We start from the raw sequence: 13,488 nt of genomic DNA on the forward strand, positions 1-13,488 counted from the left end.
CTGCCTTTTGCTCAATCCTTTATTATATTATATTTTTTCATAATCAATGTAAAGATTTAATAGGTTTATGTATATATATTTTGTTTTTACTAGCTTATCCCTTTGTTTCCTTTGTATGTCTTTGTTTATTTTGTCTCGCATGTAGTTTTACCCTACCTTTTAATTGAAACTGGCATAGAGTTAAAACTATTGCCATAAATAAAAATAAAAAAGTAATCAGTAGTACCATCTTCCAAACCACAATCACAAATAAAATAATGAAATGATCAATCATCAAGGCATTGCATGGCATAACCCATCAAGGTGTACGACAAACGTTTATTAAAATTAGGAAGGAGACATATCATGGTCAATAATAAATAGCGGGCCGAATATGTCTATAATTTCTACTTTTAGTTCTTAGATATATCACTGTGGTTTTCGTTACCCGCTAACTACAATCACTGTCAAGTGTCAGCTGTCATCTGAGTTACACTTACTACAGGTTAGAAAGTAATATGTGACTTCTGACAACTAGAACTGTCCTTAGAAATATGTTTGGATTTTGGTTATTGTATTGAATTAGAAATGGTCGTTCTTTGACTTCGCTAAGTTCGCGTTATTTTTATTTAATTTTTTGACCTACATTTAACAAAGTAAAATTATAAGACAAATGTAGACCATAAGTATTATCTTAACGATTTAACGTTATTCAAGTTTATTTCTAGTTATTAACGAGAAAGTAATGCTTTAAAATGCCTAGTATTAGAAAATATCGACGTGACACTACCGAAGTTAGCTGTTGCCTTAAATATGTTATTTTTGGAGTGAATGTCCTTTTTTGGGTAAGTAATGAAATAAAAAAGTAATAATATAGATTCTGTTGCAGTTACGATTTACGACGACTAATGTAATCTTACATTGCTTGTTTCTTTGTGTGACTCAAGGCTCCATTCACTAGTCTTGAATTGGACTAGATGTGATAGTGATATCCTGCTTTAAAAGCTCTTGAGAATTAAAAAAGACAAAATATAAAATATAAACCTCACTCTTAAGGCCAAATAAAGAATCAAAGTCCTACACACTACTACTTCATATTTCTAAATGACACCAAGAAGATGAATTACAAAGGGGTTTTAATTACAAGTTTGATTTTGAGAAATAATAGACAGCATGTGGCCATGTGAACACTTGCTAGACAATTGTTTGACATGGGTTACACAAAATTTATATAATTAGAGAATTACTGGGAACATAGACAATGGTATCACATTAAAATATAGTTGAATATCAATGTACTTAAATGTCTTGCTTGCTTGAAAAATGGGATAAGTATTTTCTTTTTCCATTATCTCATTTAACTTTTTGTTATTTTGCATTACATATTTGATTTAGCTTTCTTAGTTGTTTTATAAGTCATATTATTTGTTTAACTAAAACCAGTGCTTACTTTGAATTTCAAAAACCTTCTAGTTCTAGACACCATAAGAAGATTTATAAGATATATTGTTATACAATTGATTTCTATTGAACTTTTTTGACTTAACTTAAAAACCCATAGGCCACAACATATTGACTAAATTCTAAAAAAAATTTACTTTCAGTCTGGTTTCAGGTATTTTTTATGGTAGTAATTAATTTGAAACTCTCTCTTTTAGTTTCTTGGACTTATTGTACTAGCGGTGGGTATTTGGGCATGGAGTGAAAAGGACACTTTTAGTAATCTTTCAAGGCTCACAAATATTGCATTAGATCCTGCTTTTATATTTATATGTTGTGGTAAGTTAGAATTTGATTTAACTGTTTTAATGTCTCAGAACGTGTGTTCCAACAACCAATCCAAGTGTTTGGAGAGCATAACTCTGATAAAATGATTTAGTTTTTGATAGATATTTTATTTACATAAACATTTATTTTAATTTTAACTTATGTACAACCAACACTATGGTATATCCAAACTTATATTAACTTTATTTTATTATTCTCTTTAAATTATACTATTTATTTTAATTATGTGTTAAATAATCAAGGTCCTACATACTGATTGCTTTTATATAAAGTTAGTATTGTTTGATAAAAGTTTATTTCAATGTAATAGGTTAAAAAAGTTTTAATGTTATTACATTTTTCTAACATAAACTTAAAAATGTCATTTATGTGAAATAATTCACAAACTGACCTATATTTGTTCTAAATTAGAATGAAATTAGTATTCTACTTATACTTCAATTTCGTAACTATCTGTTGCTAATTGTTATTGAGGTAAGGTCAGTTCTGAACATACAATACAAATGAGCCATTGAAAGTATCTATGTCAATTAAAACAAAGTAAATTGTGACACTATTACAATACAAGTAGTATGAACTACTGGCCTAAAATTCTTTAAACAATGTTTTTTACATACAAATTTACATATAGATTGAAATACATTATAATTCTTATAAATTATCACATCCATTCTTTTGTGGTCTTCAATGAATGAATAATGAAGAGGGTTCCTTGAGAATGTGGTTCTCATATAATTAACACTAGAAGGGAATACTGTTACGAGACATATTATATACTTTTATAGAGTTTTTTTGTGTTTATTTTATATTTGACTGAGAAATTAAAAAAAAAAGTTGTATGTTCACCAAACTTGAGGCCATATAATTATTAAGTATTATTATTATTATTACTGGTTTTTAAATTGTTACTTTACTTCTTCTGACCATAACAGCTAGTAATTATAATTTTCAGGAACAATTACATTCATTATTGGGTTTACTGGTTGCATTGGAGCGTTGCGTGAGAACACATGTTTGCTAGCTTGTGTAAGTTAGATTGTCTATTACTTTGTTTTCATTTAAATGTTAGATAATGTGTTTTTAACAAATATTTGTTTAAAAAAAAAATAATTATCCTGGTACCACGAAAAGCTAAAATAAATGGTTATTTGTATTTATTTACAGTATGCCGTTTTCCTTGCCTTATTGCTGCTTGCTGAAATGACAGCTGGCATATTATTCTTCGTCTTCAAAGATTGGGTTAGTTCTTCTACTAAGATAATTCTAAACCACTCAACCGTTGTAATTTTAACATTAATTAAAAAAAATGTGGCCTTAGTATCTATTTTGTGGTTTCTTAATAGACAGGTAAGTGATGTGCCACATACTGTTGACTTTTTGGTTTTAAATAAAAAAATGTTTAAGGCATGCTGGTTCCTTCAAGATGTTTTCGTTTAGCTAAACATTTTTAATAGTAAGAATACTTTAAATTTTGGGAATAAGCTATAAATGTATAATTTGTTTATGTCTGGATTTCCTGGAAGAAACTGCATGACATAATACTGTTGATTTAAATACTTTGTTTACATAAATTTATCTGTTTTGTGACTATATTATATAGTATTTCAGGACTGATATTATAAAAAAAAATATTTACTACACATAATTTTTTCTCTTTGGTTAAATTACAAATGTACTTATTTTTATATTCATTGCATACTACCAAAGTTATATCTGTATTATCAATTTAGGATTTACCATTTCGAAATAGTCCAAGGCAACCTTTCTTTACTAGTTAATAAAATACCTGCAATAATTATAGTAATTGATGTGAATCAATAATAGTAGGGGAGCCCAAGAGGGGATTTCGGGATTTACTAAAGCGCGGCAGATTAAGGTAGTGTGAGTTAATCACATCCTAAAAAGTGTATATTCCACTAATCTGACAATTTGAGAGTGACGTAAAGAGAGGGGAGGGCAGAAAGTTGTAAAAAACGTCATCTTGACATTCTCGAGCATAGTTAATTTTTTTTTTATTTTGATTGAAATAATTCAAGAATATTGAAAAATATATAATCTGACGATTTCCGCAAGCCGAAATAACAAAATTTCGTCGATAAAGTTCGTGCGATAAACGCGTGCAGCTGCGTGATGCCTACATTTCCTTCACCGCGTTTCCCTCAAAATTAGATTTCATGTGAATTTGAACCGATTCGGACCGATAGATTTTGAGAAATTTTGAAAAATCTAAAAAATTAACAATTTGTTTTTTTGAAAGTGTTTTTTTGCAATAACGTTTAAACGGCTTTATCCATCAACTTCTAAAAACTAATCCACCTTTAAGCTTGAAAAACGACGTCGATCGCCACCAAACTGGTCAAAATCGGTTGATTCGTTCGAGAGATATCGTGAACGAAAGAAAACCGAAAAAAGTGTTTCTATCACATAACTTCGACATTTCATATCGGATTATCGTTTTTGATGTTATTAAATATTTAGAGCTTAAAAAATGCGTCGATCGCCGTCAACCGCGGGAAAATTGCTTGATCCATTCAAAAGTTATTGGGGTTTGAAAATTTCAAAAATAGTGTTCTAAGAAACTTCTATCAGACTTTCGAGCTGGGAGAGCTCTAACGCATAGAAATATTATTTCTTTGAACTCAGCGAGCTCATAAGTACAATTTTAAGCGCCCAGGAATGGAATTGCAGGGATGGCCTTTAGGGTGAACCGTTTTTCTAATATTTTTTTTGTCAGATCAGGCAAATCCCTCTAGATATCTGAATCATATATATCTTAATCTGACGCGCTCGAGTATTTCAAAATGGCGAATTTTTTTTGCACATTATAATAATGGCTGCGAGTTTGCGTCAGATCGAAATCTTCAGATTGAATGAGAGCTTTTTTTTTGGTGCACTTAACACCCCCTTAGAAAACCTGTCGCGCTCGATTAATTTTTTTTTTCATTTTTAACCCTTACGTCAACCACCCCCATCATGCAAATGATCAGATTAACATACGTACATTATTAAAAATACGTAGGACATTGATGCTATCAATATCTGACGCGCTCGAGTATGTCCATGCAACAGTTTTTTTTTACATATTTAAACATCTATAGCCGCTTTCCCCACCGATGAAAAGGTATATATTATATAACATTTTTTTCTTCTTATCATCTAAGCTTTGCAACCCAATAGGTCTCCACGACGCTCGAGTAAATCCCCATTCAGCATCGTGGGCTCCCCTACCATAATAAAATTTTGCCAACTCCATATTGTTTATGATTTAATATTTTTATTGTAGATTAAAACCCAAGCCACAACTGGATTTCAAACATTTATCACTCACTACAGAGAGGATCCTGACCAACAAAACTTAATTGACTGGATTCAAGAAGAATGGGTTTGTATTTTAACATTTCTAGTTTTATACTAGCTTTTTAGGATTTTATTAACGTAGACCCGCTGCCATGATTCATATGATTATTCATGAGTATTGTAAATACGTAACACGTATACGTTTGTTGAGTATTCTATAAGGCAAGTTAGTTGGTGATTTACTTTTTGTCAGAATAATGTTTCGTCTGGAATCGAACTCAGCCTTTGTCATCTGTCGTAACCTTTGTGTGCTTTTCAATTCCGTATTAAAAAAAATGATTTCGCTGCGAAAGAAATGTCTAGTCTAAGTCACTACAGGCTCACTTTCAACCGAGCATCGCGGCAAATTCTGAATTTAGTAAAAATAATATACATCATTCATAAAGTATAAAATATTCCAGTTACAATGCTGTGGGGTAGAAGGTCCTCGTGACTGGGACAGGAACGCCTACTTCAATTGTTCGAGCGGCGTTGTCGGTTCGCGCGAGGCTTGCGGCGTTCCTTTCAGCTGTTGCCGCACGAAACCGCAAGATATTATACGCAACAAACAGTGCGGCTATGACGTCAGGAAGCCGACTTATGTAAGATTTACAAAATATTTTAAGCGTTTTAACTAAATATTTGTCTCTTTTCCACACATTGTGAACGCAATTTAACAGAAAGAGACGAAAGAGTAATCGATACTAGGAGTTTTCCCATATTGCCATGGTGGAGATTTTATTGCTAGTGCCTTTGGAAACTAACATGTTAATTTGAGAAATTGATAAATGAATAAGAATTTGAATGTGATAAGTAGCCAGGTGTATCTGATATTTTTCTTTATATGTCCATTGTCATATGTTGTCATTATTAAAGATACGGAAGAAGTCAATGAATATTTGCTGCAGTACTGTTTTTACAATACAATTATAATGAATTGGTGGTTCCCTACTCAAAAAATATTCAAATAAGAATAGATTGTGACGTCATAGCTGCTGATTAATAAGCAATTTTTTTTAATGTTAACAGTGATGTATAAAAAACAAGTGGCGTTTTTATAGATCTCAGCATCAGACTTCTGTATCTGTTTCGTGATCATTTGAATTTTCTATGCCTGACTTTTTGGTACTAATGTCGGTTTCCTCAAGATGTTTTCCTTCATGGTTCGAGCGAATGTTAAATGCACATAGAAAGTCCATTGGTCTTTGGGTTTCAACCGACGGCCTCAGGAATGAGAGTCGCACAGTGAAATAAATTGGGAAACTTTGTGATTCACAATTTATGGATAAAGTACCAAAAAGCTATGCAACACATAAATTATTCGGAAGATAAAAGTTCCGAATAAGAAACTTCGCGTTTCATGACGAATAGCGCTATCTAACAGTTGTGAAACGCAGCAATATTGTTTATCCTACCAATAAGTAATAAAAAGCTTATTTGGAAAGTAACCGTACATTGTGAAACATACCCTAAATATAAATAATATATTTTACATAGCAAGTAAGCGAACACGTAATACACGAGCGAGGTTGTTTGGTAGCGGGTGAAGATTGGCTCCAACGACATTTTGCGCCCGTTGCAGCTACAGTATTAGGACCATTAGCGTTGCAGGTTCTCACTAAACATTTTGTGTAATGTGTGGAGACGCAAACTTTATGATTCCTTTCGCGCGTAAAACAATACGGTGTAATTTATTATCTATACTAACTAATTTATACCTTGTAGCTACAAGGTATAAAAGTTTGTACAGGAAAAAAGGGATGAGTGAATTAAACAGAATTTTAATCTACATATACAGAATGTAGTTACTAAAATATAAGTAAAGAATTAAATAGAGTATCTAGTGGGAATGAGGGGTTGTACTAAAGTTGGATATTGTTTTTATCCATAGATACGAAATTATTAGTTAACGATTGAATTATGGTAAAGGAACAATTTAAACACTAATCTAAAAATATAATCGATAGCGTTATATCGCACTTAATAAAATGTATGTATAGAGTCAGATGTTCGGACTCATATTAAAATGTGCCCGGCCAAAAATGTTTGTAATCTCTGACATGTCATAAAATGATAGCTGTCAGAATTTTACGGAATTAAAAATCAGAGTATAGGACTGGATTACCGATCAATCTCCTTCGTGCCTTCTCCATCTACACGACACGGGCGAAGTACCTAAAGCCATTAAAAAATATATAGGACTGGATATAAATATATCATATATAAATATCCGGCATTTATTTATCAAGACACTTGTCTATGTTTTGTCACGTAAAAAGGTTCAGGTCAACCAAATCATTCCTACAAACAGTATTTGACCAATTAGTAACATTGTAGACAGAGAGAGGGGAGATGGAGATTCCACCTAATACAATATGACAATATTAACACTAATAATATGTAATAAGGATGCCACAAGAACTCAAATAGTTCCATAAAGTTTGCGTCTGATCAGTTTTTTATTCATTTGTTTTTAGTTATTAGAACGTGTATTGCGTTGATTTTGCGTGATGTTCTTAGGTTTAATTTAATAAAATCGCTTGATTCCTTTTGTTGCCTGAAAAACATTTGTTATTCATTTTTTCACGAAATAATATTGTTTTGTCCTTATCACTCTTTTATGACATAGCAAGGATGATTGTATGTTTATGATTTTTGTTTTTTTCCTTTGTTATAGAATTATGATATAGCTAAGATAATATATGAAAAGGGATGTTTAGAGGCAGCTGAAGAATGGTTTGATCACAATTTGTTGGTAGTTGCTACTTCCGCTGTTTGCACTGCTTTTGCACAGGTAAGTATTGAAGCATGCTTTATGATTCAGGGGCGAGATTGCGCTAAGTATGACTCGTTTGTCACGTTCTGACAAGAACTCATACTTAACGTGGGCATGGCATGTTAATATTTTTATTTTTAAAAAAACACAGGTAATTTTTACGACCATAATATGTTTATAGATTGGATTTGATGGATGTCTACAAAAATCTAAAATCCGTCAGAATTACCAGTGATATTATATATGTACAGTAGATGTAATTTGCATTTTTATTTTAATCAATGTAGCCATTTTACTTAATTGGTATACGCAAATGAAGAGTTCTGAGCTATAAGCCATTAACTCGATGTCCTATATTCGAATCCCGACGAAACATTATTTTAGTTGGTATTTCAAAGGCAAGTACCTTAAAAATAACAGTGAATCGTTATTTAAAATAATTTATTCTAATGTAGATTTTAATTTTAATAATGTTTTCAGATTCTTGGCATATGTTTCGCACAGAATCTCCGAGCTGACATATTCGCGCAAAAGTCAAAATGGCACTGACAATCAGCCTCTCCTGCCGCCGTGTGACGTCACAGACGTAACACCCGCGACCTCTATCTGCCGCTCTACACTCACTCTTAATGCCTGGACACGTCCATAGATGGCGCTAACTTCAACAATCTTTCCGTATTATTTTTGTCGTTTAAAAGAAAATATCTTAACTTATTAAAACACGGTTAGTTACGCATGGTCACAGTTAAAGTCATATTGGATTTTACATATGCATGGCTGATCGATGAGCATGCTGATTAAAAATGTTATAGTTGAACAGCTTTTAAGAGTTATGTATTTCCTTTTAGCTTGTTAATTGTTAAAGCCTTAAAATCTTCAAAATTGGTCTTTAATCTCGTCTTGCTGCTGTGTGCTTGACTTGGAATTCTTCACCCTTTTCTATTTAAGAACTCAATGAACAATGTTAGAATTAATGTGGTAAAGGTTGAATCGACTTACTTCTGACATTACTTTTGGTTACAAAAGGGCCCTAACAAATCTAAAAAAACTATACATATGAAGTGGCTTCCATACTAAGAGGCTGTTTAAGCATTATGTTAGCAGATTTATTGCAAGCCCCTCCCACTCCCACTTGTCAACGAAAGTAAGGAAAGCTCTTAAAAATAAAATATACAAAAATAATATAAACATTTAAATTTTTGGAGGAATCCTCAATAATGCATTTTCAAGCATAGATAATGTGTGTGTCATATGTGCCAATAATTACTGTTGACTTAATCACTAAATAAGAAAATAGTGTTCAATATCATATTTACATAATTTAAATTCATGTATGCGTATACGTAAGACACGAGTACAGAGTAAGTCGATTGTACCTCCTTTGCGCAAATGTTTTTATCAGGGACATATGCTACCTGTTTAAAATTCGTTTGTGCTCTCAAGTGTAGTTTATATACAGGACTCATAATATACATTTTAAATGTACGGAAACAGATTGTATTTGTACCCAAAAATGTACTAAATACCACTTCTGTGCGAAAGAACTTGCCTATAGAAAACATAATTGAAATAGCGCCATCTATATTTCGTATCAGTAAACTAAAAACTTTAGTAGCATAGATGGCGCAATATCAATTTTATCTTAATCTCGTTATTTGTATGTGTCATCTGTTTCCAATAATTATTGTAAGCGGAGGTGCTATTTAATTCTGTCAAGACGAACGTAAAATGAACATTAATGGAATTGCTATTGAGATTTATAGATTACTGGCACAGGTGCAACGTTATTCCCGTATTAATTAAAAAAATATTAGTCTAATTGAATCTCTTCTGGTTACTAACTACGATGAAGGAAAATTTCAAAATTAATGTCAAAATAAAATGTATATTATGAGTTCATTGTATAACAATGTGTTCAAATAATGTCCAAGTTAGCCTTAACAGGAGCTGTGAGATGAATTTAGCGGAGATTTATATATTATAATTATAGGACTGGCATTTATGTACTTTGAGTCTCATAGAATAAAGTCAAATACTGCGATCATAATGATGATAATAACTCAAAAAATCTGAAAATATTTACACTCGAGTATATAAGTATGGGCGGTATAATGTTGGTCGCGCGCCGAGCGACAGGAGAATAATGGTTGACAATATAAATAGCCTTTAATATAGTATTATTTACATAGAATTAAGATTAGTAATACTCATTTTTATTGATTTTCTGGTCTCATACGAAGTCATTGTCGATTGTATATTGCATTGATTCAGTCAGCGGCGTAGCGTGCGTTTGGGCCGTCCGGAGCGGAAATCAAATTTGCCGTCCTTTTATTTATGAACTTTAATTTATTAATACGTAAATACATTATATATGTATATTAAAGAAATTTATCAATGTCCAAGTAATTCTGAACATGATACTAAACGATTCAAGCACAAAATAAAATACTGAGAATCTCCGCAAGTAACTATAGACGGTATTGCCAGTAATCACAACAATATATCATTCAAAGAAGGGGGTTTGTCACAAAAAAACAATAAAACATTGCGTGCATTTCAATGTGTCCGAATTTGGAGTTGCGATACAATTATGAAATTTTTGAAATATTTTTATTGTTTATTGTGAATATTTTGCCCGAATCCACTACGCTACGCCACTGCATTGAGAATTGACAATCGCAAGTAGTTTTAGGTTGACGTACAAGAGATGTTAAATTGTCATTATTATTATTTTTTTTAAATTTATCCCTAATGGGAAAGGCAAAAGATTTTTTGTCAGTATTGTTAGTTGACATATGAAACTGTCATCTGCCAATATCTGTGATGACACATCAATTTTATTTTCGTGCGCGATAGCGATTGTCAATTATGTCAAATCAACCTGACAAAAATCAAACTGACAATGACTTGCTATCTCGAATGGACTACGTGTTGTAAAATTTACGTATTAATTATTAGTTTTAAGGTTATACCGGGACTTGGCACAATTTGTATTGCTTTGATCTTATATTTTTATTAAAAATCTACGAAATTTTGTTACGACAGTTTTATATAAATTATTTCTTTACAATTTTCTTTTTAAGCAATGTATTTACGTATTGGTAAATTGTATTATAAATGTATATTGTTATTGTTTCGCCCTTTAGCTTCCTAAGAACATCACAATATTGGTAATGCACAAAATTTATTGAGATTATACTAAGACTGGAAATAGATTGTAAACGTGAGTCATTGCCACATGTTCAGCCTGGCCTGCCCTACTCGTCTAATCTTCATAAATTTTTTAACCTAACCGATAAAAGACTCTCAATAAGACCCTTTAAAGCAGAATTTAAAAAAGTAAGAGTAAATTGAATCTCTAGACAATTAATTAAAGATCGTTATTCAATTAAGTTGCTAGCGTTGTTTTTTGGGCTTAGAGTTAAAGCGTCTTAGTTGAGTTTTTAAATAATATGTACTCTGATTTAATCCGTAAAATTCTGACAGATATAATTTTTTGACATGTCAGAAATTACAAACTTTTTTACCTTTTTGTAGGTAAGACATGAAAAATACGTAGCATTTTATTGTTTATTGTCTACAAAGGTCCTTTCTTTGGTGGAGAACTTTTTAAATAGCAACTCATATGAAAATACAAAATTCTACGGATTTAAAAATCAGAGTTAATATGGGTTTTTTTATCGGTATTTGGTTTAGTATAAATAGAAATAAAATTACAATTTTAAATCCACCAGGCTAATCCTATGAAGCGATTCCATGTCTATCTAGCGGCTTATTCTATAGAATTAAAATAAAATCTGATTTGTTTTGGCCAGACTGGTTATTGTGTAGTTGAAGCGTTTGCGTTCAATAAAATAAGGAAAGTGAAATTTTCGATTCACGAATCGCAATATGATTTTTTCATTAGCACAAAAGCTTTCAAGCCACAGAGTACAACTATAATCTAGGTATTTTAATCGGATCTCTATCATTGAAGTACACGGCACTGCCCTTTGTGTACTTACATTAAAATGTACGCGATACATCGGCCTTGTACAGCGTCATTATTACGGATAGTAAATGCAACAATAAATTAAAACTACAATAGGAAATTGCTAACAACTTGTGATGCAACGAATACTGCTTTAACGGATACCAATATCAAACCTACCATTCGGTCAATACGATTAATTCAACATGGCAATAATTAAGACACTATTATTTTTTACTAATATATAACAATTCAAATTAAGTAATGATATTTTTTGTTCAAAAGCACAATATTCTTAAGTTCAAACGTTCCCACTGGTCAACAATAATGTCTCAGGTGACAATAAAAGCTTCGGGAAATATATATTCGTTGCATCACTGATGCGAATTAACCTTTACAAAAATAATTATGTGTAGGTTCATAATATTTTTTTCCATATATTTATCACTCCTTGAAAGGACGCGTCTTCTGGAATTGTGATTCATTAGAAGTTTAATATCAGATGAGCGAAACGGCTAGCCGTTCTATATAAATAAGAGAACAACCCACTATTGATTTATATAACAATTTTGTCGCTGGTTTGTAAGTGTGAACCCATCATAAAGTACAGAACTAGGCTATTGAGGTCGATGTTTATTATTACTGAAACTTGCATTTAAGCATTATAATGCCAATTATTCCTTTTGCCTTAAATTTGTTCCTTGCGTAGTAAATATAGGTAGATCGTATTATGGAATTGTTTATAAATTGTAACGATGGATCTGATTTTTGTTAATGCAAGTATTCTGATGTATTTTAAGAATTAATAATAATTGTTACATTATATATTAATAGTAATATTTTTAATAATTACAGTTATATTTCAATATGTTGTTTTAATTATTATACCCTACCTGTTTCTTTCATTTTTAAACCACGTTTCGACACTACCCAAACAAATTAGTTCTTTTTTTAAAATACAAAAGAATGTTCATTTTTTTATTATTATTAATATATGGCCTGCCAGTATTTATTTTTTCTTTCCAAGGAGACTGTTTCGCATTAAATCTATTACCTATAAGTCTATTTATTTTCTCTAACTCTAATACCATATTAATAAATATGAATCAAACGCAGCATAATGGCTAAGACTTTGTTCTCTAACGAGTAAAATCTAAGAAAGTTGTTGGAAATGTTTCTGAGTCATACGATCGTAAGTTAGAGTCTTAACAGTTCGACGGGTCACGTAGGTAACACGTAAAGTGTGATAATGTCGACAGAAAGGGTACCTAAGTAGCTACGTTACTTTCTGTTAGCAAAACGTCCACACGACGCTGATTGTGATTTACAACAAGATCTACTTTTCTATTATGCTGGAGTTCTGTCTCCATATTGTTAAAAATGTTTTGGTCAATTGTAACTCTTAGAAGAAAATGACCATATATACTAAGATTTTTGACCTATTCCCAACATTGAGAAAGAAAAATATATCATTAAGATAATTATTTTACTTCGAGCTATCTTGGCGAGCGACACTTATCGCTTAGCATTAATGGATTATCTATCTATGTGCGCATTCAGTATTCCCTCGTACGGTTGAAAACATCGTGAGGAAACCGGGATGCCTTAATCTAAACCCAAAAAGCCGATGGGGTAAATC

At 31.6% G+C, this 13,488-nt stretch overlaps 1 protein-coding gene across 2 annotated transcripts; it reads left to right on the forward strand.

Moving 5' to 3' along the window:
* The first annotated feature begins 546 nt into the window (after positions 1-546).
* Positions 547-11,185, forward strand: LOC110992173 (tetraspanin-5). Of its 2 annotated transcripts, XM_022257884.2 has the most exons (9): positions 547-824; positions 1,638-1,758; positions 2,720-2,793; positions 2,932-3,006; positions 5,051-5,149; positions 5,526-5,705; positions 6,601-6,714; positions 7,781-7,897; positions 8,360-11,185. In XM_022257884.2, the coding sequence occupies exons 1-9, from the start codon at positions 735-737 to the stop codon at positions 8,426-8,428; spliced, it is 939 nt and encodes a 312-aa protein (XP_022113576.1). In that variant the 5' UTR covers positions 547-734; the 3' UTR covers positions 8,429-11,185. The 2 variants fall into 2 exon arrangements, with proteins under 2 accessions (XP_022113576.1, XP_022113575.1); XM_022257883.2 differs by lacking the exon at positions 6,601-6,714 and having other exon boundaries at positions 550-824.
* Positions 11,186-13,488: the final 2,303 nt, after the last annotated feature.

This window comes from Pieris rapae, chromosome 8, assembly GCF_905147795.1.
Source record: "Pieris rapae chromosome 8, ilPieRapa1.1, whole genome shotgun sequence".
Lineage (NCBI taxonomy): Eukaryota > Metazoa > Arthropoda > Insecta > Lepidoptera > Pieridae > Pieris > Pieris rapae.